Raw genomic sequence first — 13384 nt, 5'->3', positions numbered from 1 at the left:
TGAACATCCACCTGCTGGTACGGCCTCTACTGCCATTACATCATCGCTCACGTTTTGCTGCATTTGTCTTCTCTTTCTCTCCATAGATACTTTTTTTTTCTGGCTGAATCATTTGAAACCTAGTTGCAGGCTTTGCCCCTACAGACGTCAGCAGGCATCTCTTGAGAAAAAGAAGGTTCTTTGTAACCACAATAACATTATCACGCCTAGGGAATTAACAATTATTCCCTAATATTGTCAGATACTGGCTCATATCAGTTTTCTGATTATCCCAAAAATTTCTTTTAGAGCTGGTTTAGTTTTGCTGTGATTTACTAAGACCCGACTGGAATTCATGGTCTGCATTTGGTTCTTAGGCTTCTGTAGTCTCTACTGTAAGTCTTTCACCCCCCTCACCCCTACTCCATCCCTGTTTTTCTTACCCCATGACTGGATTTTTGAAGATCCCAGGCCATTTGTCCATGTTCTAGATTTGTCCAGTTGTTTCTTTCTGGTGTTGTTTAACTTGTTCCTCTGGCCCCTGTGTTTGCTGTAAACTGGAAATTAGATCTTGAGACCAGATTGGGTTCATATATAAGTATTTTGGCAAGTAGGCGTTATAGACGATGTTCTGTACATCACATTGCATCACAACAGGGAGCAATGATGTCAGACTTTCCTGTCATCAGTGAGCATTGTCTGATCATTTGGTTACAATAGTGTTTCCAGATCTCTCTTTTGTCAGAGTACACGCTCTCCTTTGTAATTTGCAAGTAATCTGTGGGCAATATCTTGGCACTAAGGTATCCTGTTTCCCAGCAACCTCTTGCCTAATGGTCTACGCAGCTATTAACCTCCTTGCCTGAACAAGTCATTTACTTGAGGTTGCAAAGTGGTGATTTTTTCATGATCATTCCTTGTCTCTTTAAAGCTTGGCACCTGAGCTAACAACTGTTGCCACTCTCCATTTTTTGTTTTTTTTCTTCTCCCCAAATTCCCCCAGTACATAGTTGTATGTTCTAGTTGTGAGTGCCTCTGGTTGTGCTATGTGGGACACCGCCTCAGCGTGGCCTGATGAGTGATGCCATGTCTGCACCTGGGATCCAAACCAGTGAAACCCCAGGCCCCCGAAGTGGAGTGTGTGAACTTTACTTGGCCTGGGGGCCGGCTCCTCCTTCTCTCTTTATTAGCTGGCATTTTTCTGTAAAGAAGAGCTTTCCTCCCACTGTCCTTTGGAGTATTACTATGGACCTCATTACTTTTTACTAATTCAGTGTGTTAAAATCAGTCATTGTGTTGGATGTATGAATTATCCTAAAGTTGGCCATTGGGAGTCCCTTCAAGCTGGCTCCTCCATCCTGAGCCTAACTCAGGGTCTCAAGGAAAATGTGTGTGGGAGAGGTACCTCAGATTTTTTTTTTATTAAGGTTATGATAGTTAACAACCTTGTGAAATTATAGTTGTACATCATTATTAGTCATATTGTAGGTACACCACTTCACCCCTAGTGCCCTCCCCCCACCCCGCTTTCCCCTGGTAACCACCGATCAGTTCTCTTTGTCCATATGTTAACTACCACCTATGAGTGGAGTCATACAGAGTTCGTCTTTCTCTGTCTGCCTTGTTTCACTCAACATAATACCCTCAAGGTCTATCCATGTTGTTGTGAATGGGACAACTTTGTCCTTTTTTATGGCTGAGTAGTATTCCATTATATATATATATATATATATATATATATATATATATATATACACATATACCACATCTTCTTTATCCAATCATCAGTTGCTGGGCACTTTAGGTTCGTTCCATGACTTGGCTATTGTGAATAATGCTGCCATGAACATAGGGGTGCATGGGACTTTTGGAATTGCTGATTTCAGGTTCTTAGGATAGATACCCAGTAGTGGGAAGGCTGGGTCATAAGGTATTTCTATTCTTAACTTTTTGAGGAATCTCCATACTGTTTTCCATAGTGGCTGCACCAGTTTGTATTCCCACCAACAGTGTATGAGGGTTCCTTTTTCTCCACAGCCTCTCCAACATTTGTCACCCTTGGTTTTGGATATTTTTGCCATTCTAACAGGTGTAAGGTGATATCTTAGTGTAGTTTTGATTTGCATTTCCCTGATGATTAGTGATGATGAGCATCTTTTCATGTGTCTATTGGCCATCCGTATATCTTCTTTGGAGAAATGTCTGTTCATGTCTCCTGCCCATTTTGTAATTGGGTTGTTTGATTTTTTATTGTTGAGTTGTGTGAGTTCTTTGCGTATTCTGGAGATTAACCCTTTGTCAGATAAATAACTTGTAAATATTTTTTCCCAATTAGTGGGCTGTTTTTTTGTTTCAATCCTGTTTTCCCTTGCCTTGAAGAAGCTCTTTAGTCTGATGAAGTCGCATTTGTTTATTCTTTCTATTGTTTCCCTCATGTGAGGGGTTATGGTGTCCGAAGAGATTGTTTTGAAGCTGATGTCAAAGAGTGTACTGCCGATATTCTCTTCTAGAAGACTTATTGTTTCAGGCCTAATCTTTAGGTCTTTGATCCATTTTGAGTTTATTTTAGTAAATGGTGAAAAAGAGTGATTGATTTTCATTCTTTTACATGTGGCTGTCCAGTTTTCCGAGCACCATTTGTTGAAGAGACTTTCCTTCCTCCATTGTAGGCCCTCAGCTCCTTTGTCAAAGATTAGCTGTCCATAGATGTGTGGTTTTATTGGTACCTCAGATTTTAAACTCTTCCAAGTGGAGGTGTACGTGCTCACTGTGGGTCCTCACCCAAGTGAGGTATTGGTTTGGGCTTGGGATCAGGGTCTGATGCCCTGTATCTGGCCTCAGGATGAATGAAGGCAGGAAGGGAGCGGGAGGGTTGGCTGGACACTCTTGCGGGACACTTACACCAAGGACTGGGATCAATTTTCCCAGTTTGACAGATGGGGAAAGTCATGTCCTGAGATTGTTTTTATTCCACATTCCCAACATGGTAGGTGCTTTGATGGTGGCTGGAGCCAGGAGTGACCTGCCTTCAAATTCGGCGGCTGTCCTTGGAGCTAAGTCTCAGAGTTCTGGGGCTCCTGGCTGCTCCTGGGTCCTTGCCAGCACCTTGATCTCCCTAGGTGTTCTGTTCTGAGATGCCCTTGGCTGGCCCTGGGGGGTTTTCCCAGGAAAGTGTAAATGTCTTCAGGGGGAGATGGAGGTAGGGGACCTGGCCAGCCAAAGGACTATATAAAGCTGATGGGGGGCTGGGCTCCTGCAAGATGCTGCACCCTCCATTTCCCCTCTAGAAGGAAGGGGCTTATTATGAAGGAGGCAGTAGAGACCCTCCCTCTTGAAAGCTTCAGCCTGATCAGCCTCCTCTGGTGGTCCCCAGGCCTGTTTGTCCTCCTCTCTCTCCTCCAGCCACCTCATCATGGCCTCCCCTCACTCTCTCTGCTATCCTCACTGCCTGTCTCCTTCTGCCTGCCCCTCTCTCTCAGTGTGCTGGTGTGTCACTTTTTCTCGTTACATCCTAGACTGAAGAGCCCTGAGGTTTTGTCCTGTGTGTGATCACCCACCGCAGCCTGGCCCTCTTTGCATTTCCTCTTATGGACACTTGGTGGCACTGTGATCTAGGACGTGAACTATGCCTGGTTTGGCTAAGCTGCTAAGGGGGATTCGGAGGGGGTGGGTGTGTGCACTTCTCGGTGATATAGGAGAAGGAAAGGGGAAGTACTCAGAGGACGGGGTCGGGGATTGTAAAACAACTTTTTCCCCTGAATGTAAGAATAAAACCTATTAATTGTTAAAAAAAAAAAAGAGAAAAAGATCAGAAAAAACCGAGGAAAATTAACCATGTTTCTGTACCTCGCAGTACCCTGGAGATAACTACTGTTAACATTTGTGCGTATTTCCTTCTAGTATGTTTCACTCTCTATTGCTCTCACTCCCAATCCTTCCTCCTCCCCCACTGGAAAAAAATTGGATTCAGGTTACAGTTGATCTTTATTACTTAGGGATTCCCTGTTTGCAAATTCACCTACTTGCTAAAATGTATTTGTAACCCCAGAATCAATACTTGTGGCTCTTTTGTGATCATTTGTGCATGTGTGTAGAAAGGTAAAAAATTTGAGTTGGCTGATGTGCTCATTGCCAGCTGAGTTGCAACAACATGACATTCCACCTTTTTGTTTCAGCTCTCGTCCTGTAAACGTGTCTTTTTCTTGGTCTACTTAGTGTTGCCCTTTTTGCATTTTTGTGCTTTTCATTGGTAATCTCGCTGTTTAAAATGACCCCCAAGTGTAGGTGCTGTCTAGGGTTCTTACGTGCAAGAAGGCTGTGATGTGCCTTACTGAGAAAATCTATGTTAGATAAACTTTGTTCAGGCAAGAGTTATAGTGCCATGAGTTCAAGGTTAATGAATCAACAGAATATAATAAACAAGGTGTCTTTAAAACAGAAACACATAATACAAAGTTATGTGCTGATTAGTTGACGAAAATGTTGTATCAGAGGTTGGCAGGAAGCTAACCTGCATTTACCGTGGGAGCGATGGTTCCGGGCTCACTAATTCAGGGTTCTTCATGATGTATAGAACGTGTACTGCCACCAATAATGAGGATCAACCGTATCTATGCAGTTTGGCAAACTGCTTTTATTGTCTAATATTTCCTTAGGTTATTAAATAGCCTCTGAAATCAATTTTTTGATGACTGCATAATACTCCATTAGATGAATATAACATAACTTTTAACCTATTTTTGGATAATTTTTGTTGTAATTTTCTTCTTTTATGAAAAACTCTGTGACAAATCAGTGTACAGGAATCTTTGTCCATCTTCTGATTGCTTTTCCACAGGGAAGTTTCTAGAACTGGGGAGAGGTCACACATTTTTAAGTATTTGATACCGATGGCCACAAATAGCTCTCCAGAAAGGTTGTGCTATTTGCTCTCCATCAGGAAATGAAGGGAGGTTGAAAAAGAAAAAGGGCTCAGAAAAGAGAAGAGGAGGAAGCTTGGTGCTGCCTTGGCTGAGTGTGTGGGGAGTGGAACAGCGTGTGGGAAGGCCGTTGGGCACTTCTAGGGTCAGAGGCAGTGCTGGCCTGGGGTGCAGCAGGGGGACCTGCTGTGTTCAGGCACCCAGACCCACATCCCAGTGGCTCTCTAGAGGGAGCCCCCGAGGGCAGCCAGGCGGGAGGGCTTTCTGTGGAGGAGCCCTGGGACTCCCCGGGGCCAGGGCAGAAGCAGGCCCTGTGTGCATGGCTCCTGGGAGCGTGGGGACGGCTATGCCTTCTTGTTCCAGGGAAGAGTTCTTGCTTTTTTTTTTTTTAATTTTAAAATTTTGTTCAGCTAATTTTTGAACTAGGTAAAAATTTATTATTTACTCTATGTACGTCTATCTATTTATCGTATATCATGGGAACTCTCCCTCTTGCTCTGCACCCACCCAACAATTCATCCACTCGTTTCCTCCCTCGCAAAGGAATCTGGTGCAGTTTCTCTCGGTTGGACCATTCTGGTTTCTTTAGGCACGTACAAGCAGATCTGACTATATGTTTTTTACTTTTTACCCTTTGAACACAAATGGTTGCACTTTATACTCACTGCTCTGCACTTTGCTTTTTAATTTTTCTTTTCCCCCAGTTTTACTGAGCTGTTGACCTACAGCATTGTATACGTTTAAGGTGTTCAGCATAATGACTTGGCTTACGTATATTGTGAAACGATTACCACAATAAGTTTAGTTAACATCCATCATCTCATCTAGATACAAAAAGAAAAAAGAAAAAAATGTGTTTTTCCTTGTGATGAGAACTCTTAGGATCATAACTCCTTTCAAATATACCCCACAGCAGTGTTAACTATGGTCGTCATGCTGTACATTCCATCCCCAGTACTTGGCTTTTTTTTTATTAACAATGTAACTTGGAGATTGTTTTGTGTCATGGAGCAGGCCCCCTTCCTTTAAGAGCTGCGTCGTACTCAGTTGTGTGGGTGGACTATAATTTATTTAACCCGCACTCTACGGGCGGACACAGGGGTTGTTCCAGATCCTCGCTCTTTCAAGCCGCATTGCTATGAATCACCTCATCCATGTGTCATTCTGCGCATGTGCAAGCGTTTCTGTAGGACAGGTGTCTAGAGGCAGCAGCAATAGGTCCAAGGAACTTGCGTTGGTAGTTTTGATAGACAGTGGCCCATTGCCCTCCAGAGGGCTCCAGTTATTTTGTTCTCCCAACAGCAAAATGAGCGTGTGGTTTCCCCATAGCCTTGCCAACAGAAGGCTGTCAGATGTCAGAGAGTTTTACAGATCTGATGGGTGAGAGATGGTATCTCAGTTTTATTTGTGTTTCTTTCATTATGAGACAGGTTGAGCCTCTTTTTACGTGCTTTACAACCCTTGGTATATGCACTCCTGAGAACTGCCTGTTCCACTCTGCCCATTGTTCCATGGAATTGCCAGTCTCTTCCTTCCTTGCTCCTTTCTTTGAGAGCAGGACGGCCAAATCCTGGCACCCATCGCTGCCCCCAGCCCTCTTTTCACAGGGAGGAGGGGGAGGTGGGGCTGGGGGCTGGCACTGGGTGGACCAGGGATAGAGACAAAGTCCTGGGCCCCAGGGAGGCCACACCCTCATTTGGTGGAGGAATCGAAGCCCCTGATCTATGTCAGATGCTCATGAAATGAGATAATGCACATAAAATGTTTGGAACAACGAAGGGCCCATAGTAAATGCTCTGAAAAAGGCTGCTCATTATTTTTATGTGTAAGCCACACAAACATACCAGGATCTATGTGTCTGCAATGGAGTCTTTAGCTGCTGTCCCCGTGTGGTACAGGATGCCCTGGGCAGGCTAAGGGGCCTGGCACCTCCTGGGGACTCCAAGGGCAGAGCAGAGTACATGAGCTGCTGGCTTGGATCTGGTTTCCACCTCTGCTAGGTTTCTCGTTTGTGGAAAACCCGGTCTTAAGAGCAGGGCTGACGTGAGGTAAAATGTGGCTTATGGGGTTTGCATCTTCACTGAATTTCCTCTCACTCTCAGATGCTGGGGCACGACCCCCAGCCCTGGCCCTCCAGCTCCCTCTTCCCTTCTCCTCTCCTATCTCTAATCCCCTAGGGGTCACAGTCTTCCAAAGGTGCCAGTGATCTGGGCTGGTGGGCAGAGAGGAGAGCCTCAGGCTGTCGGGGTCCTGGGAAAGCCAGTCTGGACTCAGCCCCACATTCAGTGTCATGGCCATAATGGGAGGTGGAGGAGGGGGAGTTCTAGACAGAGGTAGGAGCTAAGGGAAGATGGGCTGTGGCATTCAGGCAGTCTGTCCCTCCCCCTACCATGCCCATCCTTAGCTCTGCGTCTGACCTACCACTTGTCTCTGTGAAGATCCTGTGTCTGAGCCCACAAGCCCAAAGGCCCCCAGGGTCTTCTGCCCAGCCCAAACGGTGGCTAGCACACCAGAGAATGGCTGCCAACTGGTGTGAGAGTCCCTGAGGGAGCCCAGCATCCCAGGGGAGCTCCATCCGCCTGTCCTCTGTGTCTTCTAGCTCTGCAGCAAGATCCTGGAGAAGACGGCCAACCCTCAGTGGAACCAGAGCATCACGCTGCCTGTCATGGTGAGCCTGGCCCCCCGCAGGCCCACTCAGGAGACCCAGGGCTCCAGCCTCCCCAGCATCCCGCCTGCATCCTGGACTTCTGCTTCTTCAAAAGGAGCCCACCCCAACATGTCTCTCTTCCCTCCATAGTTTCCCTCCATGTCTGAAAAAATGAGGATTCGTGTCATAGACTGGTGAGTCCTGAGTGTCCGAGTCTTTAGAGGTGGCTGTCCTCAGAGGTCACTGGGTCTTTCCGTCTCCTTCTGTTCAGTCTGCATGCAGTGGGAGAGTCTGTTTCAGGCGAGGGAGTCTCCTCTGGGGGAAGCCAGAGAGGGAGAGGGCGAGAGCCATTCTCCGGAAGCTTCCTCATAGCACATCTCCAAGGTAGATAAAGTGGGGCTGGAAGGGCTCCAAAAGCCCCCAGATTGCCTAGGGCAGGAGGTACCAGGAAGGCTGGCTGGAGGAGATGGGGTTTTTGATGAGTCTGGGGTGAGGGCATTCCATTGAGGAGAGGATCATTAGCAAAGGCGAGGAGGCTGGAAAGAGCCGAGCTTCTGGGAGGGTGGGCCATGATGCCCCATGGGTTGGTGGGCTGGCCTGGAAGGGTCCCCAGGCTGGGGAGGTGGGCCATGTTGCCCAAGCAGGGGTTGCCACTGCAGGCTTGCAACAGGTGAGGGCAGTAGCCACATGGACATCTGAAAAAAATAATAGTGTCTAACACTTGTTGAGCCCCTACCGTGCGCCAGACCCTGTGCCCAGCAAGCACTTTCCGTGTGTGATCTCACCTGACCCTCAGCTCAGCTCCCAGCACAGTCCCGCTTTACAGAGGAGGGAGTAGGTTTGCAAAGGGTGAGCGACCTGCTGGAGGGGACAGCTGGGAAGTGGCCGAGGCCACACTCGACCCCAAACCTGCTGCTCCCACAGCCCATGTTCTTAACCACTGGGCAGTGCTGCCTCCTGCTATGTTGTGGGTCTCTCTCACACCTGAGGGGCTGTTAGGGGTCCACACACAGATTCTCCAGGACCTTCCATTCTCCGGGCTTTCCAGAAGGAGAGAGCTGTCCTTTCTCTGCCCCCAAAAGTCTTGGCCGTGCGGTTCCCAGCGTGTTGTCCTTTGGTCTCAGGCCCATGACACCCCCAGCCAGGAGGATAATGAGAGACCAGGGAAAACCCCCAGGCCACAGAGCCATTAAAGTGTGCGCCAGTTCCCCAGGCCTAAAGAAAACAGCTTTGGAGAATTAGAGGAGAGGAAGGGAGCAAGGAGGGCCAGGAAGGCGAGGCCTCCGGGGCCGACCGCTGGTATGTTCCGTGGGGAAGCGGTTTGGGGGAGGGACGTGTTTTACATCACAGACGGTCTCTTCCCCTCAGCTCGTGGTGTGTGCGCGCACGTGTGTGCCTTGTGTTGACTGCGGGTGGTTGGCTGTGCGTGTCTATGTGTGTCTGTGCGTGTGCGTGTGTGCACACGGGTGCGGTTGTCCTGTCCCATGTGGTGTGGACAGGCCTTGCCTGAGTCCGTGTGAGCTGTGTCAAAGGCATCGGCATACTGTACAATCCAAACACATTACGGAATCTGGTGGTTGCATCTCTGGTTTGGGTTGAAGTGGCATTTTTATTGTGAGTCTATTTTCAGACTTGCTGTATTTTCCAAAAGCAACCCCAAGCCCCAGAACCCAGCTCTTGGCCAGAAAGCATTCTGCTGCTGCAAGTTCCTATCCAGAAAAGAGCTTTCTTCCCAGAAAACTCAGATAAACTTTCCTTATTACCTGAATCCTGGAAATATGATAGAGTCCATATGGACTCTGCTCCGTAACTTAATCTTCCGTTCCATTCTTAAGAAATTTCTTTTTCATTACAAAACAAAACCCCAAAATCTAGCCTCTAAAAACAAACCCTCTCTCCTTCCATTCTCTTTCCTTCCTTGCTGGATTCAGGTAACACCAGAGGTCAGGAATCCCATTCCTTTCCCAGTGCAGGGCTTGGTTGGGAAGACACTTTAAAGATGCTACCAGCTGTTAGTTATCTGGTGTTGATAATCTCATTGTAACATGTTCAAGGAAATTTTTACTTTCCGGTTCTTATTAACATCATTCACCAGGAAAAATGATAAAGATCCATGCTGACAATTCACTGTTCCCAATGTAGCCCCACCAGATGGAAAACTCGAAAATGGAAGCTTAATTACCTTCTTGGGAAATACAGAGAGGAAGGAAGGCAGCTGCTGAGATAGGGTACTTCATGGGTGTAGGATTTAAAAGAATAAGGAAATCATCGTGCCCAGGTGTGTCTTTCACAGCGGGCTCTGGTGTATCATCCCAGCTCTCCCTGGGTCTGGGGGTTTGGCTGCCTGAGCAGCCTCCTGCTCCCCACCCTGCTTCCTCCCTCTCATCCTGCAGCTGTCCTCGCAGACATGCAGCCTGGCAGCCCAGTGTTGGCTGGTTGATGGGATGCTGATGGTTGATAAGATGGACTAGTCTCCTCTTTGGAGGAGTCTTGAGTGACACTTTCTTTCCAGTTTCTTCTTCCCTAGGATTACCAGGCCTCCGTAATATTCCCAGTGTGAAAACTGGGACCCCTAATGATGTATAACCAAGGCCTTTCCCTTCCTGGGTGGGCTGTGGCCTGCCATCTCCCTCCCCTGTTCAAGCCCTCTCTGCCCCCTTGCTCTAGGGACCGCCTCACCCACAATGACATCGTGGCCACCACCTACCTGAATATGTCGAAAATCTCTGCCCCTGGAGGAGAAATAGCAGGTAAGTTCCCCTGTGGGGAACCTCTGTTCTGCCCTCTGGTCCCCCATGCTTCCCGCTGTCCCACCCCTGCCCGTCTTATACCTCTACTTTTCAGAGTTTGCAGAATAGGGAAGATTATAAGGTCTTTGCTGCCCAGTTCCCAGGGAGAAGGGCTCTGGCCAACGAGAGAGGTGGGCTTGTGGACATTTAGGGTTCTCCACAGCTTGGATGGTGGGATCCACCACCGAATGGTAGAGAGGGGGTAATTCACTCCTGCAGAGGATGCTGACGGCTGCGGCCACGCCCTCTACCGGCTTCTATGCTCTAGCAGTTTCTACTTTGAGATAGCTTTCCTTGGTCTGTTGAAAAATAGCCTATGATCATTTTGTAAAATTTTAGAGAGTTAATCTAAAAGAAGAATATAAAATTTATCCATGAAATTACCCATAAACCTACCCTTCCCAGACGAGAACTAACTATTAACATTCTGGAACCTTTCTGTATGTATGTATATATACGCATACACATGAAAAACATTGTTTTGAAACAATTTTCAATTGTTTTGAAAACTGCTTCTTGTCACTTGGCAATACAACATATAATCACGTTATTAAATATTCTTCTGCAGTATAATTTTAAATGAATACCCATATTCCATTGTGTGAATGTACCATAATCCACATTAACTAATGTTGAATATTTAAGTGTTTTCTAATTTTTCCACATTATAAACAGCTAACTTTATATGGACTATTTTTGTAGCTGAATCTTTATGCAATTCATGATTTTCCTTTCGGATGAATATCTCCAAGTGGAATTGCTGTGTCAAAGGATTTGATCATTTTAAAGCTTTTGGGATATATCAAAATTGTTCTTCAAAAAGATTGACTAATTTACACTCTAATCACTCACATAAGCTTCTTTTGCTGCATCCTCACCAACACAGGGTAAAATAATAATATTAAAAAAGAACTTTGTTAATTTGATGGGTGAATTTCATTGTTTCCTTAATTTTCATTTCATTGATAGCTGATGAAGTTAACCAATGTGAATTTTAAAATATTTTAATAATTATTGTATATTTACAAATTTTATATATATATATATACTTTATATTTACTCTGTTCTAAACTGCCTGTTCATATTCTTGTCCACATTTCTGATGGTATGTTTGTCTTTTTCTCTGTGTTTTGTAAGAATTCTGTATGTTTATGGATGTGAACTTTCCCTCTGTCATATGTGTGGTAAATAATTTTTGTCAGTCTAATCATTTAATAGTTTTTGATGAAGAGAAATTTAAAATTTTTATGTAGCCAAACCTGTTAATCTTTTCCTTAGTGAATAAGGCAAGGATCTAACATTACTTTTTTCAAAATTGTTCTTTAGTGATGCCAACACCATATGTTGAATATTCTTTTGCCTATATTTTGGAATGCCACCTTTATCCCCTACTAAATTCCTAAATGTGTTCTTGGGCTAGTTTCTTGATTTCCTATTAGCTTTAATTGGTATGTCTGCTTATTATTTCTGAGGTTTTGGTATCTGGGTTATGCTGGCTCTGTAAAATTAATTGGAAAGACTTAAAGACTTTCCTAACATCTGGAGAAGTTTATATAACATAAGAATATAGTCTTTTGAGGGTTTGAAAGAATTCACCCATAAAACCATATGGGCTGGGTGCCCTTTTTGAGTGGGTGTTGTACTAACTCTTTAAAATCTTTTCAGTTTCTCCTGTGATCATTGTTATTTTTAGTTTGTTACTTTTACTATAGTCAATTTTGATAATTTATATTTTTCTAGAAAAGCATTTATTATATTGAGGTCTTCTAATTTATTTACATAGCGTTGCACATAGCAATCTTTTAAATTTAAATAATTCTATCTATCTATAGTGTTTTTCCCTTTCTTATTTCTAATGATATGTGCTTGAGTTTTCTTGCTTCTACTCTGATTAGCCTTGTTAGATATTTTTTTTTCTTTTTTCTTCCTTTATTAGACTTTTCAGAGAATCAGCTTTTGGATTTATTTATCAATTCTAACATTTTCTTTTTTTCCTAATTTTTTATTCTCTCATCTTTTTACTCTTTTTTAAAACTCTCTTTAGACTTATTTTGTAATTTCCTTTTTTAACTTTCTAATTAACTTCTGGTTTTTATTTTCAAAATTTCTAATTTAAATCCTGAAAGTATGGTTTCTGCCCTGTATGCCATGCTTTTGGCCTTCAACAAACCCCAAGCTTATATTTAACTCTTTTTTAAATTTTTTACATTTAAATTCTTAGTCTATTTTGAATTTATTTTGGTGTTCTTTCTGACAGCAGTCTGACTTGATTCCTTTGTTGGGAGTCTATTTTTTTCTGACTAGATGCTGCTTGTAGGAATGTATCTTTTTTCTCGTTGTTTAAAAAATTACTTTGATCTCTCTAGTGCAGGAATCTTTTCACTGAACTTTGTCTGAGACATGGCGAATTTTTAAACCCGATCAGAGGAGTAATTTCTTTTATTCTAACGTGGTAACATGGACAGCTGAAGGCAGGATGGGGCAGGGGTCAGAGCTGAAGCTCTGGGTTCCAATTCTGCTTTTTGGTGGCTAGTGAATTGCTCCAGTCCCGACCTTGTAAGGTTGTTGTAAGGACTCAGTGAGATTATAAATGTAAAGTTCTTAGAGTGTCTGGTACACAATAAACCCAAAAGTAACGTTTGCTGTTTGGTATCATTATTATTGGCTTACTGCATCACCAACCTGATTTTCTTTTCCCTGTACCAATGCTGCTTTTTGCTGTTTCTCATGTGGTTTAAAATTGGCTATTGCATTTTTAGTTTCTTGCCATGCCTTCTTTTCCCTCTGTCACTCCTTTTATATTTTCCTTTTCCTCTTTGTTCTCTCCCAGAAGTTTTGCTTTGTTCCATAAAAGCTATGTCTTCCTGCTCTCTATTGAGGATTCCAAATCATTTCCTAAGAATTTCAGGTGACTGTTTCACTAGCCTGGCTGGCACTCTGTTCTTCCTCCTGCCTCCTTTATTCACCCTCTAACAAGACTTGTTCAGTGATGGTGTCTTTCTACAGGCAGTGTGCATGGGTCTCTGTCTATCCATCTTCTCAGATCTTTA

The 13384-nt window shown here is 44.4% G+C and overlaps 1 protein-coding gene across 28 annotated transcripts in view; it reads left to right on the top strand.

Moving 5' to 3' along the window:
* Positions 1–13384, top strand: part of DYSF (dysferlin) — a 210030-nt gene that overhangs the window by 68784 nt on the left and 127862 nt on the right. For all 28 annotated transcript variants that reach the window (XM_070573811.1, XM_070573802.1, XM_070573806.1 and 25 more), the window contains 3 exons: positions 7498–7566; positions 7696–7739; positions 10213–10295. In XM_070573811.1, the coding sequence (XP_070429912.1) occupies positions 7498–7566; positions 7696–7739; positions 10213–10295 (196 nt within the window). The remainder of the gene's footprint in view (positions 1–7497; positions 7567–7695; positions 7740–10212; positions 10296–13384) is intronic.

The sequence above is a fragment of the Equus przewalskii genome, chromosome 14, assembly GCF_037783145.1.
Source record: "Equus przewalskii isolate Varuska chromosome 14, EquPr2, whole genome shotgun sequence".
In the NCBI taxonomy this organism is placed as follows: domain Eukaryota; kingdom Metazoa; phylum Chordata; class Mammalia; order Perissodactyla; family Equidae; genus Equus; species Equus przewalskii.
The sequence above is the reverse complement of the archived record's forward strand: the minus strand, read 5'-3'. Positions and strand labels throughout refer to the sequence as shown.